Consider the following 19,321-nt stretch of genomic DNA (forward strand, 5'->3'; position numbering starts at 1 on the left):
TGTGTGAATTTAGCTAAGGCATATTTGTGACATTTATGGTTTTGATTTTCATATTTTTTCTATTCATTCTTTCTTCATGCCTTGGTTAAATTTAGCTGCTCTCCAGGAGGTTTCTGTTTATTTTACCTGTTTATTATCTTCTTTTACCTGCCCCTCGCTTATTCCCAATTTTTTTGTTTTCACATCAAAGCTGTCAAAAGATGCCACTAATCCTATCATGGCGCAGATTTGCATTGTGAAAGAGTTTGATCCTCTCTTCCTCTTTTTTCCCTGTTGCTTTCAGCTATTATTTTGCTTCTTTGGCAAATGGTCCTGGATTTTCCTCTAACCAGTTGTTGAATGCCTTTATTCTCTGCTCTGGCCATTTACTTTTGAAACAAAACAGACATATAAACGAGTTTCATTCTTGTTCTTTTTCTTGGAAATGTCAGTTAGGGTTTTTTTAAAAAAAAAATCAATTTATTGCCAAATCCACGCATTTTAGTCAGTGGTGGGTTGCTCCTGGTTCGGCCCAGTTCTGGGCGGGTGGGCTCCACCCACCTGCCCAGGATGCTCCGCCCACCCACCTGGGATACTCCGGTGACCTGCCTAGGACACTTCTCATGTGTAGAAATGTTGCAGGCATGTGGAAACATGAAGCACGAACCGGTAGCAATGGGTTTTAGAACCCACTACTGACCTCAGGGGTTTTTGTATAGGTAGCCCTCAGCTTACAATCATAGTTGAGTCCAGAATTCATGCTTCTAAGTGAGATATAGGTTAACTCTAAGTTTTGTCCCATTTTACTTTTCTTGCCACGTAAGTGAATGACTGCAGTTGTGAAATTAGTGACAGAGTTGTTGAGTGAATCGAGCTTCCCCATTGATCTTGCTTGTCAGAAGGTTGCAAAAGATGATCACGCGACCCCAGGACAATGCAACCATAATAATAATAATAATAATAATAATAATAATAATAATAATAATAATAATAATTTATTGGATTTGTATGCCGCCCCTCTCCGTAGACTCGGGACAGCTAACAACAATGATAAAAACAGCATGTGACAATCCAATAATAAAACAACTAAAAGCCCTTCATGGCACTGGACCAGAATATCTCCGAGACCGCCTACTGCCGCACGAATCCCAGCGACCAATTAGGTCCCACAGAGTGGGCCTTCTCCGGGTCCCGTCAACTAAACAATGTCGGTTGGCGGGCCCCAGGGGAAGAGCCTTCTCTGTGGCGGCACCGACTCTCTGGAACCAACTCCCCCCAGAGATTAGAACTGCCCCTACTCTTCCTGCCTTCCGTAAACTCCTTAAAACCCACCTCTGCCGTCAGGCATGGGGGAACTGAAACACCTCCCCCGGGCATGTTTAATTTATGCATGGTATGTTTGTGTGTGCGTCTGTTAGTTTATGGGGTTCTTTTAAAGCTTGTATAAATTTTAAAGTTTTCTGATTATTTATGATTTGTTCTATTCTGTTGTGAGCCGCCCCGAGTCTTCGGAGAGGGGCGGCATACAAATCTAAATAATAAATAAATAAATAAATAAATAAATAATAAATAAAAACCCTTATTATAAAACCAAACATACACACAGGCATACCATGCATAACTTGTAATGGCCTAGGGGGAAGGAATATCTCAACTCCCCCATGGCTGGCGGTATAAATGAGCCTTGAGTAGTTTACGAAAGACAGGGAGGGTGGGGGCAATTCTAATCTCCGGGGGGAGTTGGTTCCAGAGGGCCGGGGCTGCCACAGAGAAGGCTCTTCCCCTGTGGCCTGCCAAACGGCATTGTTTAGTCGACGGGACCCGGAGAAGGCCAACTCTGTGGGACCTTATCGGTCGCTGGGATTCGTGCGGTAGCAGGCGATTCCGGAAGTAATCTGGTCCAAAGCCATGTAGGGCTTTAAAGGTCATGACTAACACTTTGAATTGTGACCGGAAAGTGATCGGCAGCCAATGCAAGCCACGGAGTGTTGAAGAAACATGGGCGAATCTTGGAAGCCCCACGATGGCTCTCGCGGCTGCATTCATAAATATCAACCAGTTGCCAAGCATCTCAACATCAATAGGGATGCTGCAACAGTCGTAAAGTATGACAAATACCAGTGATGGGCTCCTACGGGTAGGGTCAGGTACGCAGAATTGGTAGAAAAATTATGATTTTTTTTTTTTACCTTCTGGGCTCTGGGTATGTTTTTCCTATCAAAGTAAATGAAGTTGAATGTGTATAATTTTAGAAGAGTTGTGAGTGTGTGTGTGTGTGTGTACATACACATACAGTTTATATAGTAGATAATGTATATTTTTGTGTGCCTGTGTGTAATATATATGTACACATATGGCATATATACATAGAATTAAATAGTATATTTTGGATATTCAGTAATAGTAAATAGATAGAGAAATTCTATCTCTTTGAGACGAGGAGAGGCCAGGCACCCTAACCCTAACCCCTGACGTGAGTGACGTCAAGTTGGCCACCTTTAAACCAGTCACATGACTTTTAAGCCACCCCAGGTCACATGATCGTCAAGCCACTCCTATCTGGTCACATGGCCGGCAAGCCACACCCACAAAATAAGCCATGGCCATGGTGTGGTAGTAAAAATTTTTGTAGCCCTTCAATGCAAATGACATAAGTTACGTTTTTCAGTGCTGTTGTAACTTCAAACAGGCACTGAACAAACTTTTGTAAATCGAGGACTACCCGTAATATCCTCCTATTTTTTCAGTCCCACTTTTGGTGATTTTTTTTCTTTCTTGCTGCTGCTGTGTCTGAATTTTTTCTTTCAATTAGCACTTTTAGGTGAGCTAAAGCCCTAAACCTTGATTCCTTCCCTTTATGTAATAATTCCACCTGTCCAGTCTGGCTCAATAACTTATTTGTTGCAGACCTTTTGCAATCATCTTTTTGCCTCACGTCCTGTTCTTTGTATTTGTTGTCTTAGATGTCCTTCATCTAGACGCCTATCAGTCTAGCTTCCAAGCTTCTTATTCTGAAGAACCACTCAGTCCTATCTTAATAGCCTTTTCTTTGTTAATGTGTGAGCTTTTATTGCATTCTTGTTTAGTTATAATACTATCAGATTTTTTCCCCTTGTAGTAAATCTGTTGATTGGGAGTAGGATTTGTTCTTAATAGTTTCCTTTCCTACTTCCTTATTTGTTCCTTTTGTACTCAGATTTCTCATTCTTTATCCTTTCTCTACTCTGCTGATATCCCTCATATTTCTAGCCTTAATCCCCTTTATATTTTTATAATTCCTTCCCAGGTAGGTTTTTTTTTCTGTATCTGGAATTTAAGTATTTAATTTAAGTTGTATCCATATTTGATATTTCTACACATTTCTGTTATTTTCTGCCTAATCATCACCATCTGAAACTTAATATTCTAATGTGGAATTTCTAGTTATTCAAGCTTAATCTAACCTTTTCTCCTTTACTCCTTTTTGCATTAGCAATATTTATATATCTTACTTTTCTCTTGTATGTTACCGTGATATTGTTTGATTTCCTGCTCAGATAAATTATATGGTTTAATCAAATTATTGACTAAATGATAGGATAATGTAATGTAAACCACTGAACACTATGGGTATATAGAGATCTGAATTGATGCTTAATCACCACACTATTCTGATGTGTTTTGGTGTATCATGTGAGGTTGCCTATTAGGATGAATGGCAGAGCTCTAATCTCTTGGGTTTTTCCAACAGCCAGATTATGATGTCTGGATACTCCTCACCGTTGTGAGTACTGTACTGGTCATTGTTGTAATCTTCTTCGCTCGCACTCGTTGTCAGCCGAGCAGAAATCAGGTAAGAATTGTTTAATAGGACTCCATCTGATATCGAGTGTTCTCAATCCTTCCAGAAAATGTTCCTCTCTGATAACATGATTAATATTTTACTTAATATTTCCTGGTGATCCATGAAAATCACAAGTCTCTTTGAATGCAACCTAAGATGCATACAACCTAACCTCATGCATACCAGCGGCCGGTCAGGTCTCCAGGTCCCGTCAACCAGGCAATGCCGTTTAGCGGGGTCTAGGGGAAGAGCCTTATCTGTGGTGGCCCCGTCCCTTTGAAATCAACTCCCCCCGGAGATTTATACCGCCCCCAACCTCCCATTCATTCGTAAGGCTGTAAAAACGCACCTCTGCCTGCAGGCCTGGGGCCAGTGAAATTTTAACATCTACCCCGGCCTATGACATGATAGGATGAATGTGGCTGATTGGTTTTTAAAATATATTGGGGTTTTAGAATTTAAATTATATGTTTTAGTATTGAGTGTTTTAATAATAATAATAATAATAATTTATTAGATTTGTATGCCGCCCCTCTCCGAAGACTCGGGGCGGCTCACAACAGACGATAAAACAATATATATATATTGTATTTCTTACATGCTTTGTATTTACTTCTTGTGAGCCGCCCTGAGTCTCAGGAGAAGGGTGGCATAAAAATAAATAAATAAATAAATAAATAAATAAATAAAGTAAGTAAGTAAGTAAGTAAGTAAGTAAGTAAGTAAGTAAGTAAGTAAGTAAGTAAGTCAGTCAGTCAGTCAGTCAGTCAGTCAGTCAGTCAGTCAGTCAGTCAGTCAGTCAGTCAGTCAGTCAGTCAGTAAGTAAGTCAGTAAGTAAGTAGGTTCCCAAGGAATTTGAACTATAGGTTTTGGATGTCAGACCCATATTTTTACAGTGGCACCAAAAACTCACAAAGCACAAGAACTGGATTTACTCCACAATGCATAAAATCGCTCCAAACCTATAATAATACAGGTAGCACTCAACGTATGACCACAATTGATCCCCACATTTATGGTGCTAAGTGAGAAATGTGTTAAGTGAGCTGTGCCCTATTTTACAAGTTTTCTTGCCACATCCGTTAAGTGAACTCCTGCAGTTGTTACGATAAATTAGTAACACAGGTGTTAGGTGAATCTGGTTTGCCCATTGAGTTTGCTTGTCAGAATGTTGCAAACTGGGATCCCGTGTTTCTGGGTCACTGCAGCCATCATAAATGTGAGTCAGTTGTCAAACATCCAAACGTAAATCACATGGCGATGTTGAAACTGCCATAACTGTGAAAAATGGTCATAGGCAGCTTTTGGGCTACTAGCTGGAATGCCAAATTGCACTCGCCACGGCGGCTCATAAGTGCTCGTGGGGCCAACGTGATTTTGCTTCTGCACCTGTGGAGGTAGCAAAATCGCACACCTGTGTTTTGGCATGCGCTGAAGCAAAAAAACCTCACTGAAATACGGATGCACCTGTGGCTCCACGTGCGATTTTGCTACCTCCACAGGTGCAGAAGCAAAATCGCGCTGGCCCCACAAGCACTTGCGAGCTGCGGCGGCGAGCGCAATTTAGCGTTCCGGCTAGTAGCCCACCGCTGGTCATAGGTCACTTTTTTTTCCAGTAACGTTATAACATCAAACAGTCAAAAAGTGAACCGTTGTAAGTTGAGGACTATCTGTACTTTATTTAATATTGGACTCAAACTAGTATCATTCCATTTCTAGAGAGACTGAGCAGCAGGCTTCTTTATATCAGGGTTTTGGTATAGATGGACACAATTGAATTTTGATCTGATATAATAAATTATTTTACTGAAAGATTTTATGATGATTTTGAAAAAAGTAGCTGCCAAGTGAGTTTATTTATAAATTTATATACCATCTAACTGCCAGCAATTCTGTAATAATCATTTCCTGTACAAGGAAAACTAGATTCTCTTCCTAGTCTGACTCAGCCTGGCTTCCCAGCAGCAGCTCAAAGATCAAAGAGTTGCGTTTTTTTGTCTGCATCCTCCCAACCATATCTGCCATATGTTGAGCCTGCTACAAGAGTTTTATATTTCTTCATTTATTTATTTCTTCAATTTCTATGCCACCCAACTCCCTGGGGATTCTAGGCGACTCGCAGCAGAAATATAAAACATCAATAATAATAATAACAACAACAACAACAACAACAACAATAATAATTCATTCATTGATTCATTCATTGATTCATTCATTGATTCATTCATTCATTTTAGTCAGAAGGGACCTTGCAGGTCATCTAGTCCAACCCCCTGCTGGTGCAAGAGACCCTACATCACACTAGCCCAATAGCAGTCCATTTTTTTCTTGAAAGTCACTAGTGTTGGAGCGTTCACCACTTCTGCAGGCAAGCCTAATACAAAAACCTCTAAAAACAGTTATAAACAGTTTACAATTCACAGTTAGACCGCTGCATATCGCTCATGGCTGGATCTCGCTGGTTAGCACCATAAGCGGAACCTCCTGCTACCGCACGAATCCCAGCGACCGATAAGGCCCCACAGAGTTGGCCTTCTCCGGGTCCCGTCGACCAAACAATGTCGTTTGGCGGGCCCCAGGGAAAGAGCCTTCTCTGTGGCAGCCCCGGCCCTCTGGAATCAACTTCCCCCGGAGATTAGAACTGCCCCCACACTCCTTGTCTTTCGTAAATTACTCAAGACCCATCTATACCGCCAGGCATGGGGGAGTTGAGACACCTTTCCCCCAGGCTTTTTTATATTTATGTTTGTGTATGTATATGTTGTTTGCTTTTTAAAATATGATAGGGTTTTATGTGCTTTTTAATATTAGATTTGTTTTCGCTGGAATATTGTTTTTATTATTGTTGTGAGCCGCCCCGAGTCTTCAGAGAGGGGCAGCATACATATCTAATAAATTGAATTGAATTGAAATTGAATAAGAACAGCGGCCCCAGGCCTGTCAGAAAAGCCAGGTCTTTACCGCTTACCGGAAGGCCAATAGGATGGGGATAGTCTGGATCACAGGATGTAAGTGGTTCCAGAGAGCCGGGGCAGCCACACTGCAAAAGAGACATTGATACTCTAGAAAAAGTGCAGAAGAGAGCAACCAGAATGATAAAGGGACTAGACACTAAAACATACGAGGAAAGGTTGCAGGAATTGGGCATGGATAGTCTAGCAAAAAGGAGGGCCAGAGGGGTCATGATAGCAGTCTACAAATACTTGAGAGGGCTGCCACAAGGAGGAGGGGGATACGTTATTTTCCAAAGCACCAGAGAGCCAGACAAGGAGCAATGGTTGGAAGCTGTCCAAGGAGAGATTCAACCTGGAAATAAGGAGGAACTTTCTGACTATGAGAGCAATCAACCAGTGGAAGGGCTTGCCCGCAGAGGTGGTGAACGCTCCAGCACTAGTGACCTTCAAGAAAAAAATGGACTGGTATTGGACTAGTGTGATGTAGGGTCTCCTGCACCAGCAGGGGGTTGGACTAGATGACCTGCAAGGTCCCTTCCAACTCAAATGAATGAATGAGTGAGTGAGTGAGTGAGTGAGTGAGTGAGTGATTGAGTGAGTGAGTGAGTGAGTGAGTGAATGAATGAATGAATGAATGAATGAATGAATGGTCCTCCCCCATGGACCTGCCAGCCGGCGCTGTTTAGCTGATGGGACCTGGAGAAGACCAACTCTGTGGGCCCTTACCTATCTCTGGGAGCTATGTGGTAGAAGACGGTCTCAAAGATAGTCTGGCCCTAAGCCATGTAGGGCTCCGAACACTCTTCGGGGGTAGCTCCATGTAGACTGCATTGCAATAATCTAACTATGAGGTGACAAGGGCATGAGTGACTGTGAGATGTCAGGACTGTCAGGATTGTCCTGAAATTCTCATAGATGGGTTTCCATTGCCATTACCATAGCAATGGCTTAGCAGCCTGCTGTAGGAAGACATGGCTCCCTAAAAAAAATTATGTATTAAGCAAAAGAGGCTCGGTTGAACTAGGCTGCCACAAACCCCTTTAACTTGATCATCTGTTTAAACTGCAAGGAAATGCTGACTATTGTAACCCGTATCAGCTGCGCAGGAGGGGAGGCCTTGGAACAGTGGTTCTCAACCTGGGGGTCGGGACTCTTTTGGGGGTCAAACGACCATTTCACAGGGGTCACTTAAGGCCATGGGGAAAAAAACAAATTTCCCAGGGGCTTAGGAACTAAAGCTTCTATTCTGGCACCTTGGAACCTATCCGACCAATTGGACGTTTACAGTAGTGGGTGTCCCTCTGACCTTCCTGCCAATCATCTTAAAGCTCTGTTGGGAGAATTGGCGCTAGACTTATGGTTGGGGGTCACCACAACATGAGGAACTGTATTAAGGGGTCACGGCATTAGAAAGGTTGAGAACCATTGCCTTGGAACTATTCTCTCATCCTTCCTCAGACGAACGTGCAGGAAACGACTATGCAAGCAATCAACCGGCTGGCCACGCGGAGGTATCAAACCCCCCATCGGCATGCGCCAACGGGGGACTCTGTTAGCACCTGCAGTTCTCCTCCCATATGTGCAATCTGCTTGGAAGAATTTTGCGAGGGGCAGGTAAGCCTACATTTCTGGGTTTGGGAGTTCTCATGTAGATTCTCAGATCAAATAAGCAGGCCCTTCAGAGTCCACTATGGCAGGGGTAGGCAAAGTTGGCTCTTCTATGACTTGAGGACTTCAACTCCCAGAATTCCTGAGCCAATCATGCTAGCTCAGGAATTCTGGGATTTGAAGTTCGCATGTCATAGAAGAGCCAACTTTGCTTACCCCTGCACTAGGGTGAGTGAAAAGAAGGCCAAAGCCTCATGTTTGTAGAGCGAGGTAAGAACCAAGTCTACCCAATCTGTGGATGAAGTGATTAAAAACATGGCTCTTTGCATGTGCATTCTATATTCTAGAGTCCCTTAGTGAAGGGCTCTCCAGCCTTGGTTGCTGGCTGAGGAATTCTGGGACTTGAAGTCCACAAGTCTCAAAGTTGCCAAGGTCGGAGACCTCTGCCTTAAGTGTGCCCTGTGGAGTGCTCTTGGATCTATTATTGGATCCAATTATTTTTAACTTTGTTGTACTCCACCCAGAGTCAGGTTTTTGTTATATGGATGGCTATATACATTTGAAAAATAAATCTAAAATGCGAGCTAGTGCATTTTTCTTTCTTTTTTTTTAAAATAGATTTTTATTGAATTATATACATATTAAAAACACAGAAACAGATCAGTGTATTGTCGGTTCATGAGTACAATTGTAAGATGTCTGTTGTATGACAGTACAATATAAATGCCCTCCCCTCCCCCCCTCCCCTGCTGTATCTTTACAGCATATCTCATTATAAGTTCACGGATATTTGTATCAGCGTAATTATACATATATAGAAATAATGATAATATTACATGATGAAAACAGCATTGCACTCTCAAGTTCTGTCCCCTTTGGATAGTATGGTGACATAATGCATGTAGAAAAAGGGCATATGTGTGCTGTAAATCTGGTTGGATCACCCTGACTATCCCTTCCTCCCCACTGAGTTCAGTCTGGCCCCATCTGTGAACAGGAGAAGCAGCAATTCCCCCCCCCTCAAAAAAAACACCCTTTGTAACTATACACTATTTTAATTCTTCCCAATCATTTAACTGTCTTATTTTAGTCTTTTATAAATCATTTTGTAATTTTTTTTAACCCATAGACTAGATTAAAAACACACGAAACCTCAAATGAACAGTGAGGTTTGGGAGACAGAGACATGTTTTTCACAAGACTTTGATTCCTCAACCTCATCACTTGTTTGAAGTTCAGAAATTTAACCACGTTCCCACCAGACCTTTCCAGTGAGATAGGCCACAAGAAACAGGAGACTGACTGACCCACCCAAATCAAGACTGTTCCTTCCTTGGAATCTAGATCGCTGCCTTCCCATCCCATTGCCTTCTTCCTACTTTACAGGAACTACGGATCATCACCTGTTCCCATGAGTTTCATCGGCAGTGTGTGGACCCTTGGCTCCAGCAGCACCAAACATGTCCATTGTGCATGTTCAACATTGTTGGTAAGAGTGAGTAGAAACATCTCTGAGAGCAGTAGTTAAAATCAAGCATGCTGGATAAATCCTAAGACTAAATAGAATAGAATAGAATAGAATAGAATAGAACACAACAGAACACAACAGAACAGAATAGAATTCTTTATTGGCCAAATGTGATTGGACACACAAGAAATTTGTCTTTGGTGCAGATGCTCTCAGTGTACATAAATGAAAATATAGATTGTCAAGAATCATGAGGTGCAACAATGATTGTCATAGGGGTCAAATATTTTTATTTATTTATTTATTTATTTATTCATTTGTCCAATACACAGATACATAGGAAGAAAAATAGACATGTGATTATATAAAAGAGGGTGAAAGTGAACTTAGAGGAGAGGATATATGAAAGGAAGAGAATATATAAGATAGGTGAAAGAAAGGAAAGACAATTGGACAGGGGACGAAAGGCACTCCAGTGCACTTATGTACGCCCCTTACTGGCCTCTTAGGAACCTGGAGAGGTCAATCGTGGAGAGTCTAAGGGAGAAGTGTTGGGGGTTAGGGGTTGACACAATTGAGTCCGGTAATGAGTTCCACACTTCGATAACTCGATTGTTGAAATCATATTTTTTACAGTCAAGTTTGGCGCGGTTCGTATTAAGTTTGAATCTGTTGCGTGCTCTTGTGTTATTGCGGTTGAAGCTGAAGTAGTCATTGACTGGTAGGACATTACAGCATAAGTAATGAAGAAACAATCAATATTAATAAAAAGCTTAAGGATACAATACAAAGTTATAGTCATACAGTCATAAGTGGGAGGAAATGGGTGATAGTAATGATGAGAAAAAACTAGAAGTAATAGTAGTGCAGACTTAGTAAATAGTGCATACCATTGCATACCGTGGGCAATCAAAGGCCTCTGGTAATTCCACAGACAGATGTAAGGCACAATACTCTTCTTCCACAATTGTTCTCAAGCCTCAGACATCAGAATTCAGAGGTATTCTACCAAAGACCTTAAAAGATTCTGAATTTTTTTAACAGGAGGTCTGTAGCCATTAACTCAGCTGTATTTGGTTGAATGAATCTCATCTAATTTCTTGGACTAAAAAGTATAACAATAACTAAACGGTGCTGCCATTGCAGGCAATTTGGAGGCAACACTTGGCAGTAGTCAGACTCTGCTATTGGGAGAAATACCAAATGTGATTTTGGTATTGATAGTAAGGTTTGGATCCAATTCAAAGTGTTGGGCATGACTTGGAAACCTTGGCAGGGGGTTATCTTAGGGACTGCATTATGCAAAATATGTATACTATTAGGACCTCCGAAGAAAGTTCTGTTTAAGACGCAGTCTCTGAAAAGTTCTGCTAGAATTTTTGAGTAGAATAAAAGTACAGTGGTACCTCTACTTAAGAACTTAATTCATTCCGTGACCAGGTTCTTGAGTAGAAACGTTCTTAAGAAGAAGCAATTTTCCCCCTAGGAATCAATGTAAAAGCAAATAATCCATTAGGAAAGAAATAAAAGCTCGGAATTTGGGTGGGATGAGGAGGAGGAAGAAGAGGAGGAGGAGAGTCACTGCCGAAGGCAGAAGGTAAGATGAGGTGAATAAAAAAAATCCAAAACTTTAGGGCTTAAAAAAAAAAGGGACTCTGAGGCAGAGAGGATGAGCACGCGCCTCCATTACACTGGCGGGAGGCTGCCTCCCATACACTGCTGCTACCTGCTGCCTCTTCCTTCCCATGCTGAAGGGCTCCCCTCTCCTCTCGCTCGCTCTCTTTGTAGCCGGCGCCTTTCCTTCGCTGTAGTGACTCCTCAGCTGCCCAGAGCGAAGGGAGTGTTTCTTTTCTCTGGGCGCTGGCAGAGGTTTATTCCCTTTCCAAGCGCCCAGAGAAAGGGAGATGCTTTGTTCGCTCTGGACTGCCAAAGCCTCCTTAAGCACCATCGAAAGGCTCCTCTGGCAGCCCAGAAAAGCCCGAGATTTCCTGGATTAAAGGGGGAATGGCAGGAAACTGGCCGGGCTTTCGTGCCGCTCTCAAATTTCCTGGGAAATTTTTCCAGGCTCGGGTTCTTAAGTAGAAAATGGTACTTAAGTAGAGGCAAAAAAATCTTGGGCACTTGGTTCTTATCTAGAAAAGTTCTTAAGTAGAGGCGTTCTTAAGTAGAGGTTCCACTGTATACCCATTTGAAAGAAAAATAAGGAAAAAAGTTTAAAATATGAAAAAGAGATAATAAAAAAAGTTTCTCTATGGCTGCCTTCAAACTGTAGAATGTATTATTCCCCTTCCCTCCTCCGCTTGACATTCAGGAAAACTTTTTTTCTCTCTTAAATGGACGTTCTATACTTAGTTAATGTCTTAACTAAAAGACTGAAAGGGCATCCTTAGTAAATTCCACGAGACTTCTTTTTTTTTCTGCTGCCAAACAAGCTGTATTAAATGGTCTGTGTCCTTGAAGAGTTTGTGGAGGCAGTTGCAAAAATATTAGTACCTTTGTATACCATTCCAAAAATCTTGTTTGCTAAGGTAAAGGCAGGATATGACCTCATATCATGACTATAAGCTGCCCCCCTTTGCTCAGAGTTGCCCAGGATTCTGGACGAACATAATACTGAATAGGTGAATTACTTTAAATTCCTGAGCTTTGTAATCCAGTCATCAGGAAAAAGAAACACCCACATTTTGCAATAGCCACATTGTTCTATCCATTTTGACTGCCCAGACACCGTCTTCTTGTATGGCAGAGGAAAATGGTATTTCCCAGAAGAATTCAGATAATTTGAAGCTGAAGTATTTTCACATAGCTTCTGGTGTAAACCCTGTTAAATTATAGAAGTTTTGATGTCTGCATGTAAACTTCTCTATAAAACATCTATAGACTGATCTTCTTGAGTATTATATTTAAAAACTGTAAATTATTTCTGTGAAGCAGCCCCTGTAAATGGGTCATGTTATCTAGAATATTTACAGTACTTCAATGCTGTTTCAATGGCTTTGGTGTATTTATCAGATTTTTCAAACTGCCCACTTCTCTTTTTTTACATATTAATCAACATGTAGGCTTTTAATTTTCATTTTCATTTTGTGCTATAGAGAATTTTCTGTTTTATCCTCCAAACCTTGTTTCCCCTCTCCCTCTGCAATTTTTACCTGCACAAACACAGTCTTTCTGAAAGTAGTAAATCCTGAGAAAGGGCAGGAACTGGGCATGGCTAGTTTAATCAAAAGAAGGACCAGGGGAGACATGATAGCAGTGTCCAAAATATCTCAAGGGGTGCCACAAAGAAGAAGGAGTCAACCTATTCTCCAAAGCACCTGAGGATAGGACAAGAAGCAATGGGTGGAAACTAAACAAGGAGAGAAGTAACTTAGAACTAAGGAGAAATTTCCTGACAGTCAGAACGGTTGATCAGTGGAACAGCTTGCCTCCAGAAGTTGTGAATGCTCCAACACTAGATGTTTTTAAGCAAATGTTGTATAACCATCTGTCTGAAGTAGTGTAGAGTTTCCTGCCTAAGCAGGGGGTTGGACTACATGACCTCCAAGGTCCCTTCCAACTCTGTTGTTGTTGTTGTTGTTGTTGTTGTTGTTGTTGTTGTTGTTATTATTATTATTATTATTATTATTATTATTATTATTATAAGATTCCAAAATCAGCATAGTCAATGCATGGTTCTTTCTCTTGTTACACCATCTTGGTTTATTGTTTGGGTTCTGAATCCCTCATGAATGCATAGAAAAAACAGAAAAGGGCCCGGATAAGCCTAGATTGGACTGATCCAGATATTTTTTTAAAAATCTTTTCTAAAACTGCATTTAAAAAAGGAAACAGCCATCCAGCTTCCACCAAGGAAGCTAAAATAAAACTGCTCCCAATTAAATGAAGCAGTTTCGTTCTTTGCTGATTTGTCTGCTCCCACTTTATCAGGTATTTATTCAAGCACCGCTGCGGATTAACAGTGTTGTGGCATTTCCTGGTAGGGCTGGGAGAGAGACCCCTGGCTGAAATTGTGAGACGCACCGCATATCGGCTCAGAATCATATTAAGACTGATGACCTAATGGTCTGACTCAGTATAAACTTTCATTTGTTTGTATTGCTATAGTGTTGAGTTCACGCCCAAGTTGAAGATGTTGGTCATTACCAGAACACAATGAGACCCTGTATTTTACTTGAGACGTTGCAAACTCATTTAGATAGAAAGATAGCTGCTAGTCCTAGAAATCTTTTGTTAAAATTACCATACAGCATCATTAGGATTCACAAAGGTTTAAATCTCTGCTCAAAATTAATTTTCTTTTCCAGATCGGATTCCCCCTACCTTACCTAGGCAATCTCGTGAGGGCCGACACAATCCTGGATCTAGACAGAGGCCTCATTTATTCCGGCAACGACCGGGACGTGCCTTGTACCACATCTCACGAACGGTCCCTCAAATGCCCTCCAGGAACTGCTCTTCGGTGGGCTCCCGTGGGCTCCCTTTCTTCCACTCTCCTGAACTCTCCCAGTTGGATTTTGCAACTATGCATTACTTGCCCTATAGGCCAATTGGCTTTGAGCCTTGGTGTGGCCACCAAGCGCCTCACAGCAGAAGCCTGTTACGTCCTCAGCATCACCTGGAGCCCCCAGCGTGTGACCCAGCCCTGCCCTCTCATGGGCTGTGTCTGCAGCACCAGCCCTCTTGCCAAGGTCTCAGGGCCCCCCTTACAGCTCAGATAAACCACGCTGTCCCTTTGCATCGAGGGATTCGCCATGGGAGGCATCACCACCACCACAGTAGTGGTTCTGGGGAGAGTTACCTTACCGAACCCAGCGGATACCTTCCAGATGGCCCTGGTAGTGACTCCAGTTCAGGTCCTTGCCATGGCAGCTCCAGTGACTCCATGTTGAATTGCACTGACGTCAGTCTTCAGGCTATCCATGGCAGTTGCTCTACTTTTCATAGCTCCTTGAGCAGTGATTATGACCCATTCACCTTCTGCGGCTCAGAGAAGCCGACCGCCGAAAGCAAGCAGGATTCTTCTTCATCTGGGAAGGATTCACAGCTTCCGTCAGTAGACTCAAGTAGAGCGCAGCTAGCCAGTAATCATGTCCACTATCATCACCATCATCACAGGCATCACCATTATGGGCAGAAACCTTCCAACTGCCCGAGTGGCCGGCCAAACCAAGAGTCCAATCCACGGAGGATGAAATATTCCAGGACTAAGGTGGGATCACAAAACATCTCGGTACCAAAAAGGACGGAGAAAGTGCAAATGCTGGATTTTTCTAGGCAAGGACACACTGAACTACATTTGGCAGATGGGTCCGACGTTAGCATGGCAGCCGGTAGCCCAGCTGGAACTATGGGGCCGTGGGGTACTCAGAAGCACCATGCGCAAATCCATCCAGGTAGAAGGAGATGGAAGTGTCCTCTTGAGACGTCACCCGAGGACTCCAGCACAACCCTGGAATGCAGAACGGCTAGCCATCCTGGTGGTTCTTCTAGAAACCAGGGTCCCACAGAAATCCAACCTCTTTTAGTAGGGGGTCCCCCTGCACATACTTTTGCAGCATTGCCGGCGGGATCAAAATGCCTAACTCCGTATGTTACCACGGAGACCCAGGAAAAGAGGGACACGCTGGGACAATTGGATTGTGAACACTCATTTCCAGAAGAATGTTCAGGTGTGGACGCAACAAGGAGCAACACAAGCTCTTACCTCATTAATAGAGTTGTGCAAAATCTTCAGGGTAAGTTTGAACCTTTGGAGTCTCGTATATCTTTATTTTCCAGGATCATTCCACCTGCAGTATGTAGACCCAGTATGTTTGAAAACCTTGTAATGTCTAAAATGTATGCCAACCTTCCCCCATAGAATTCTGGAAATAGAAGTTAGTTTGTTAGTGGGCTTTAATACAATCCTGGATTTGGAGGGTTGCATTCGCTATAAGAATAATATAGAGTGGGTTAATTAAGAAGTCTTTGAACATGATTGTGAAGATCCTTCCCTTGATTAAAACTTTAGGATGCTTTGGTTTGTTTCCCCATCTTATGGCCTTGTGCTTGCATTCACCATATATCCATCCTAAGATAAAATACAGGAAGTAGTATAAGGGCAGACTAGATGGATTATGAGGTCTTTTTCTGCCGTCAATCTTCTATGTTTCTGTGTTTCTATGAATGGGATGGGAGCTTTTGATCAAAGATGCCAACACCTTCAGTTTTTGGGAACTCAAGCACAATGTGCTTTACACACTCTGTAACTTCTCTCTAGGAATCCAATTTAACCTCTGATAATGGTGACAGCTTTACAATTGGAAAGAAAAGGAATAACCTTAATATTCCCAAGTTTCAAAAAGTTTATGACTTTGAATTGTTCCTGAAAATGGATTTAAATATGCCATAAATGCCTTTTCTTTGTTTAATTTTCTATCTATGAAATCAGAACAGTCTTGACATTACTTCAGTGTCTATTTTGCAACTTCTTTGTAAGAACAAATCTAATGAAGATGTAATCTCACTTAAAGGTTTTATTTAAGTCTCAGAATCAGTTTAGGTTGCAGTTGATCAACATAAAAAATATCAATTTTCTCAATCTAATTGCTTGTGGGGTTTTTTTTAATTACAGGATCTACAGAAGATATCCCCCATGTGTATGAACATTCAGTTTGATGTGAGGTGAACGTTACTCTATCAGACAGCCTAAGAGAAGAGATCAGAAACTCAGTGGGAACGGGCTTTCTTACAAACTCTTTATGCCTCTTTTGTTGGCGTTGCAGTACTTAAAATCTTACTATATTTTCTGTCCAGACAATTCAACCCACAAGTGGTCGCCTGCCTGTCAGAACTATAAGCTGCCAATGTCACTTGCGTTGTTTGGGGAAGCTGCCATCTTGAAGACTTTTTCATTTGTTGCAATGGAGGATCCTTACGGTTCATATTGTCCCTTAAAGAGAGTGGAGTGAAATCATTTAAAATGTCTAGGGAGAAAAAGAGCCACCATAAAGTGCATTTACATTTGCTTTTTAACTGCAAAATAGAATGCAGGAACAACCCTACACTTTCACCCCATTCCAAGAGCATATATGATATGCAGGTTGAAACTAGACAGAGAAATCATTCCATTCTTTTCTTGCTATTTTGTTTTTCTTCTGATGTGCCTGTGAGTCTTGGTTCAAGTTGAATGTAGTTTGCAGGATCCAAACTCTCTTCCCCATCCTCAGCAAAGGGGATTATTGGAGGTCACTCTGGTTCTGTCCCATGGGAATATTGTTACTGCTCGATTGGTCAACTCCCGAAGGTACATTTCTCCTTCCCTTCTGAATCCTGTCTGCTACATCAGATGATAGCATGCGAGAATTTCAAAGCTGTTTCATGTGAATTACAGCTATTGGCTATGTACTAACTGAAATGCCTGATCCTTAAAGAGCAAAAAAGACCTAATAGCGCTGATTGATGGTTATTATATTTCTGACCATTTAGAAAACATGGTAGATAGGAATATTTCAGGATGCCCCAACAACATCTGTTAACTACGGTACAAAATCCATTTATCTACACATCTTTAGATTCCGTGTTGAAATCTATTTAACCTTCCTTACCAATTCGGAAGCACGTGTTTGCGCTCACGTGCCATCATGGCACTTGCTTTTTCACTCTCTGCATGCGCAGAAGGCTTTGTGCATGCGTAGAACATAAAAAACAAGAAAATGGTGACGTACGGGTGGGTGGGCGGAGACTCGTGCTGCTGCCGCTACCGGTTCTCCAAACCACCACCAGCCACTGCTACCAGTATGCCCAGCTAAGGGCGCCACTTACTTTTTCCTACCAGTACAGGATCCCGAGGCCAAAAGGTTTGGCAATTTTTGCCCCTTTTTTTTGCTTCTGCACATGCGCAGAAGCAAAAAGAGGGCAAAAAATTGTTGAAATCTCACCCGCACATGTGCAGAAGCAAAATCGCGCACGGAGGCGCATATATACTTGGCTGCATGTGCAGTCAGGCTGGCCTTTGGAACCCATCAAAAAGTGCTAACAGATCGCCGATCCCAAGAATCTCCATACCTAGCCTTTTTAAAATTACCTATCTTCCCCAAGACCCAAAACTGATACTCAGACATTTCTGGGTGTTTTTGCCATGATAGGCCCAAGATTTCAATTCTCAGAATAGCCCTGATCAAAGATTTGAACCCTCCTTACTCCTCCTCCTCATCAGTATCCAATTGTGAATAGGTAACAATTCTATTCGGAAGACAGTCATGCTGCACTTTACAAAAAGTTGAAGTTTGTGGAATTAGAGGTAATATTTTCAGGTATTTTTTTCCCCTCTTTGCTCTGAGTGAATAGAGGAAAGCGGTTTAATAACTGGTACATACACACCTCAAATCCTGAGGTATAATTGAATAGTAATGCTGTGATAAGTTACTAATTGGAAAATGTAACCTGTAGTCAAACATCAGACTTTGGGATTCTAATATGGTACTATTGTGAACGTAGCAATGGACATTTTTGTGCTTTAAAATACCATGGCATTTTAGGTACCTCCATACACTGATTTAAATCTGACTGAGAATAATCAGTTTGCTTATCAAACCAACAGTCCTGGATTCTCTGGAAAGAAACTGTATTGACGTAAAGTAGGATATAAATCTTTACTTTAGATCAGAAGTGGGTTTCATCCTGGTTCGGAGTGGTTCACCATAACCGGTGGCAAACCACTGGTGATTTCATGATGATGTCACAAAACTGGTTCCGTCGGTACCAGTCCATGAATACTGCCATTTTTGGGGGGATTTTTTTTTGGGAGAGGGGGTTATTTGTAATTTTTTTTCTTCTGTGCATACATAGAAGCCGAGTTTCTGGCACTGTGGATGCATCGCCACCTCGTTTTTGGCTTTTAAAAAAATTGAGAAATTTTCAGCGCTGCACATGTGCTCGTGTACACCCATGAGTACAGCCATGTGTTGAGGGAGGAAGCGAACTGGCGGGGAGGTAAATTAGAACTCACCCCTGCTTTAGATATACTCAGTTTCACTGAATATACAAGACCGTTAACTCTTGAAGCATTGCAAAGACATTCACCCTTTGCATAAGATTTTGATTGGGACATAAAATGAAAATGCTTCATGGTTAAAATGATTCCTTTCTTAAGAACCCACCAAAGGTTAATCAGATTTCAGGCTCTTGGTGAAGTGAGCAAGGGAACCAAGAGGTTTGAACCTATTACTGTTGCTTTCCTCATAATGCATTGCAAGTACAGTGGTACCTCTAGATACGAGCTGCTCCACATGCGAGTATTCCAAGTTACGAGCTGCGACGCGAGCGAAATTTCTGTTCGACACCCGAGCTCAAATTCGGGATACGAGCCGAGCGTCCGCTAGTTGGTGCAAGAATATCCTTGCTTCCGGTTATCTCGGCGTGAAAAACAAAGTCTAAAGGCATTCGTTCGAGATACGAGTTGATCGACTTACGAGCTCGGGTCTGGAACGAATTAAACTCGTATGT

At 42.0% G+C, this 19,321-nt stretch overlaps 1 protein-coding gene across 1 annotated transcript in view; it reads left to right on the forward strand.

Moving 5' to 3' along the window:
* The window catches only part of RNF43 (ring finger protein 43), a 70,662-nt gene extending 53,399 nt beyond the window's left edge, over positions 1–17,263 (forward strand). The window contains exons 5-9 of the mRNA XM_070735058.1: positions 3,710–3,811; positions 8,215–8,370; positions 9,751–9,853; positions 14,140–15,570; positions 16,449–17,263. Of these exons, the coding sequence (XP_070591159.1) occupies positions 3,710–3,811; positions 8,215–8,370; positions 9,751–9,853; positions 14,140–15,570; positions 16,449–16,492 (1,836 nt within the window). The 3' untranslated portion in view covers positions 16,493–17,263. The remainder of the gene's footprint in view (positions 1–3,709; positions 3,812–8,214; positions 8,371–9,750; positions 9,854–14,139; positions 15,571–16,448) is intronic.
* The last annotated feature ends 2,058 nt before the right edge of the window (positions 17,264–19,321 follow it).

Source organism: Erythrolamprus reginae, chromosome 1 (assembly GCF_031021105.1).
Source record: "Erythrolamprus reginae isolate rEryReg1 chromosome 1, rEryReg1.hap1, whole genome shotgun sequence".
Lineage (NCBI taxonomy): Eukaryota > Metazoa > Chordata > Lepidosauria > Squamata > Dipsadidae > Erythrolamprus > Erythrolamprus reginae.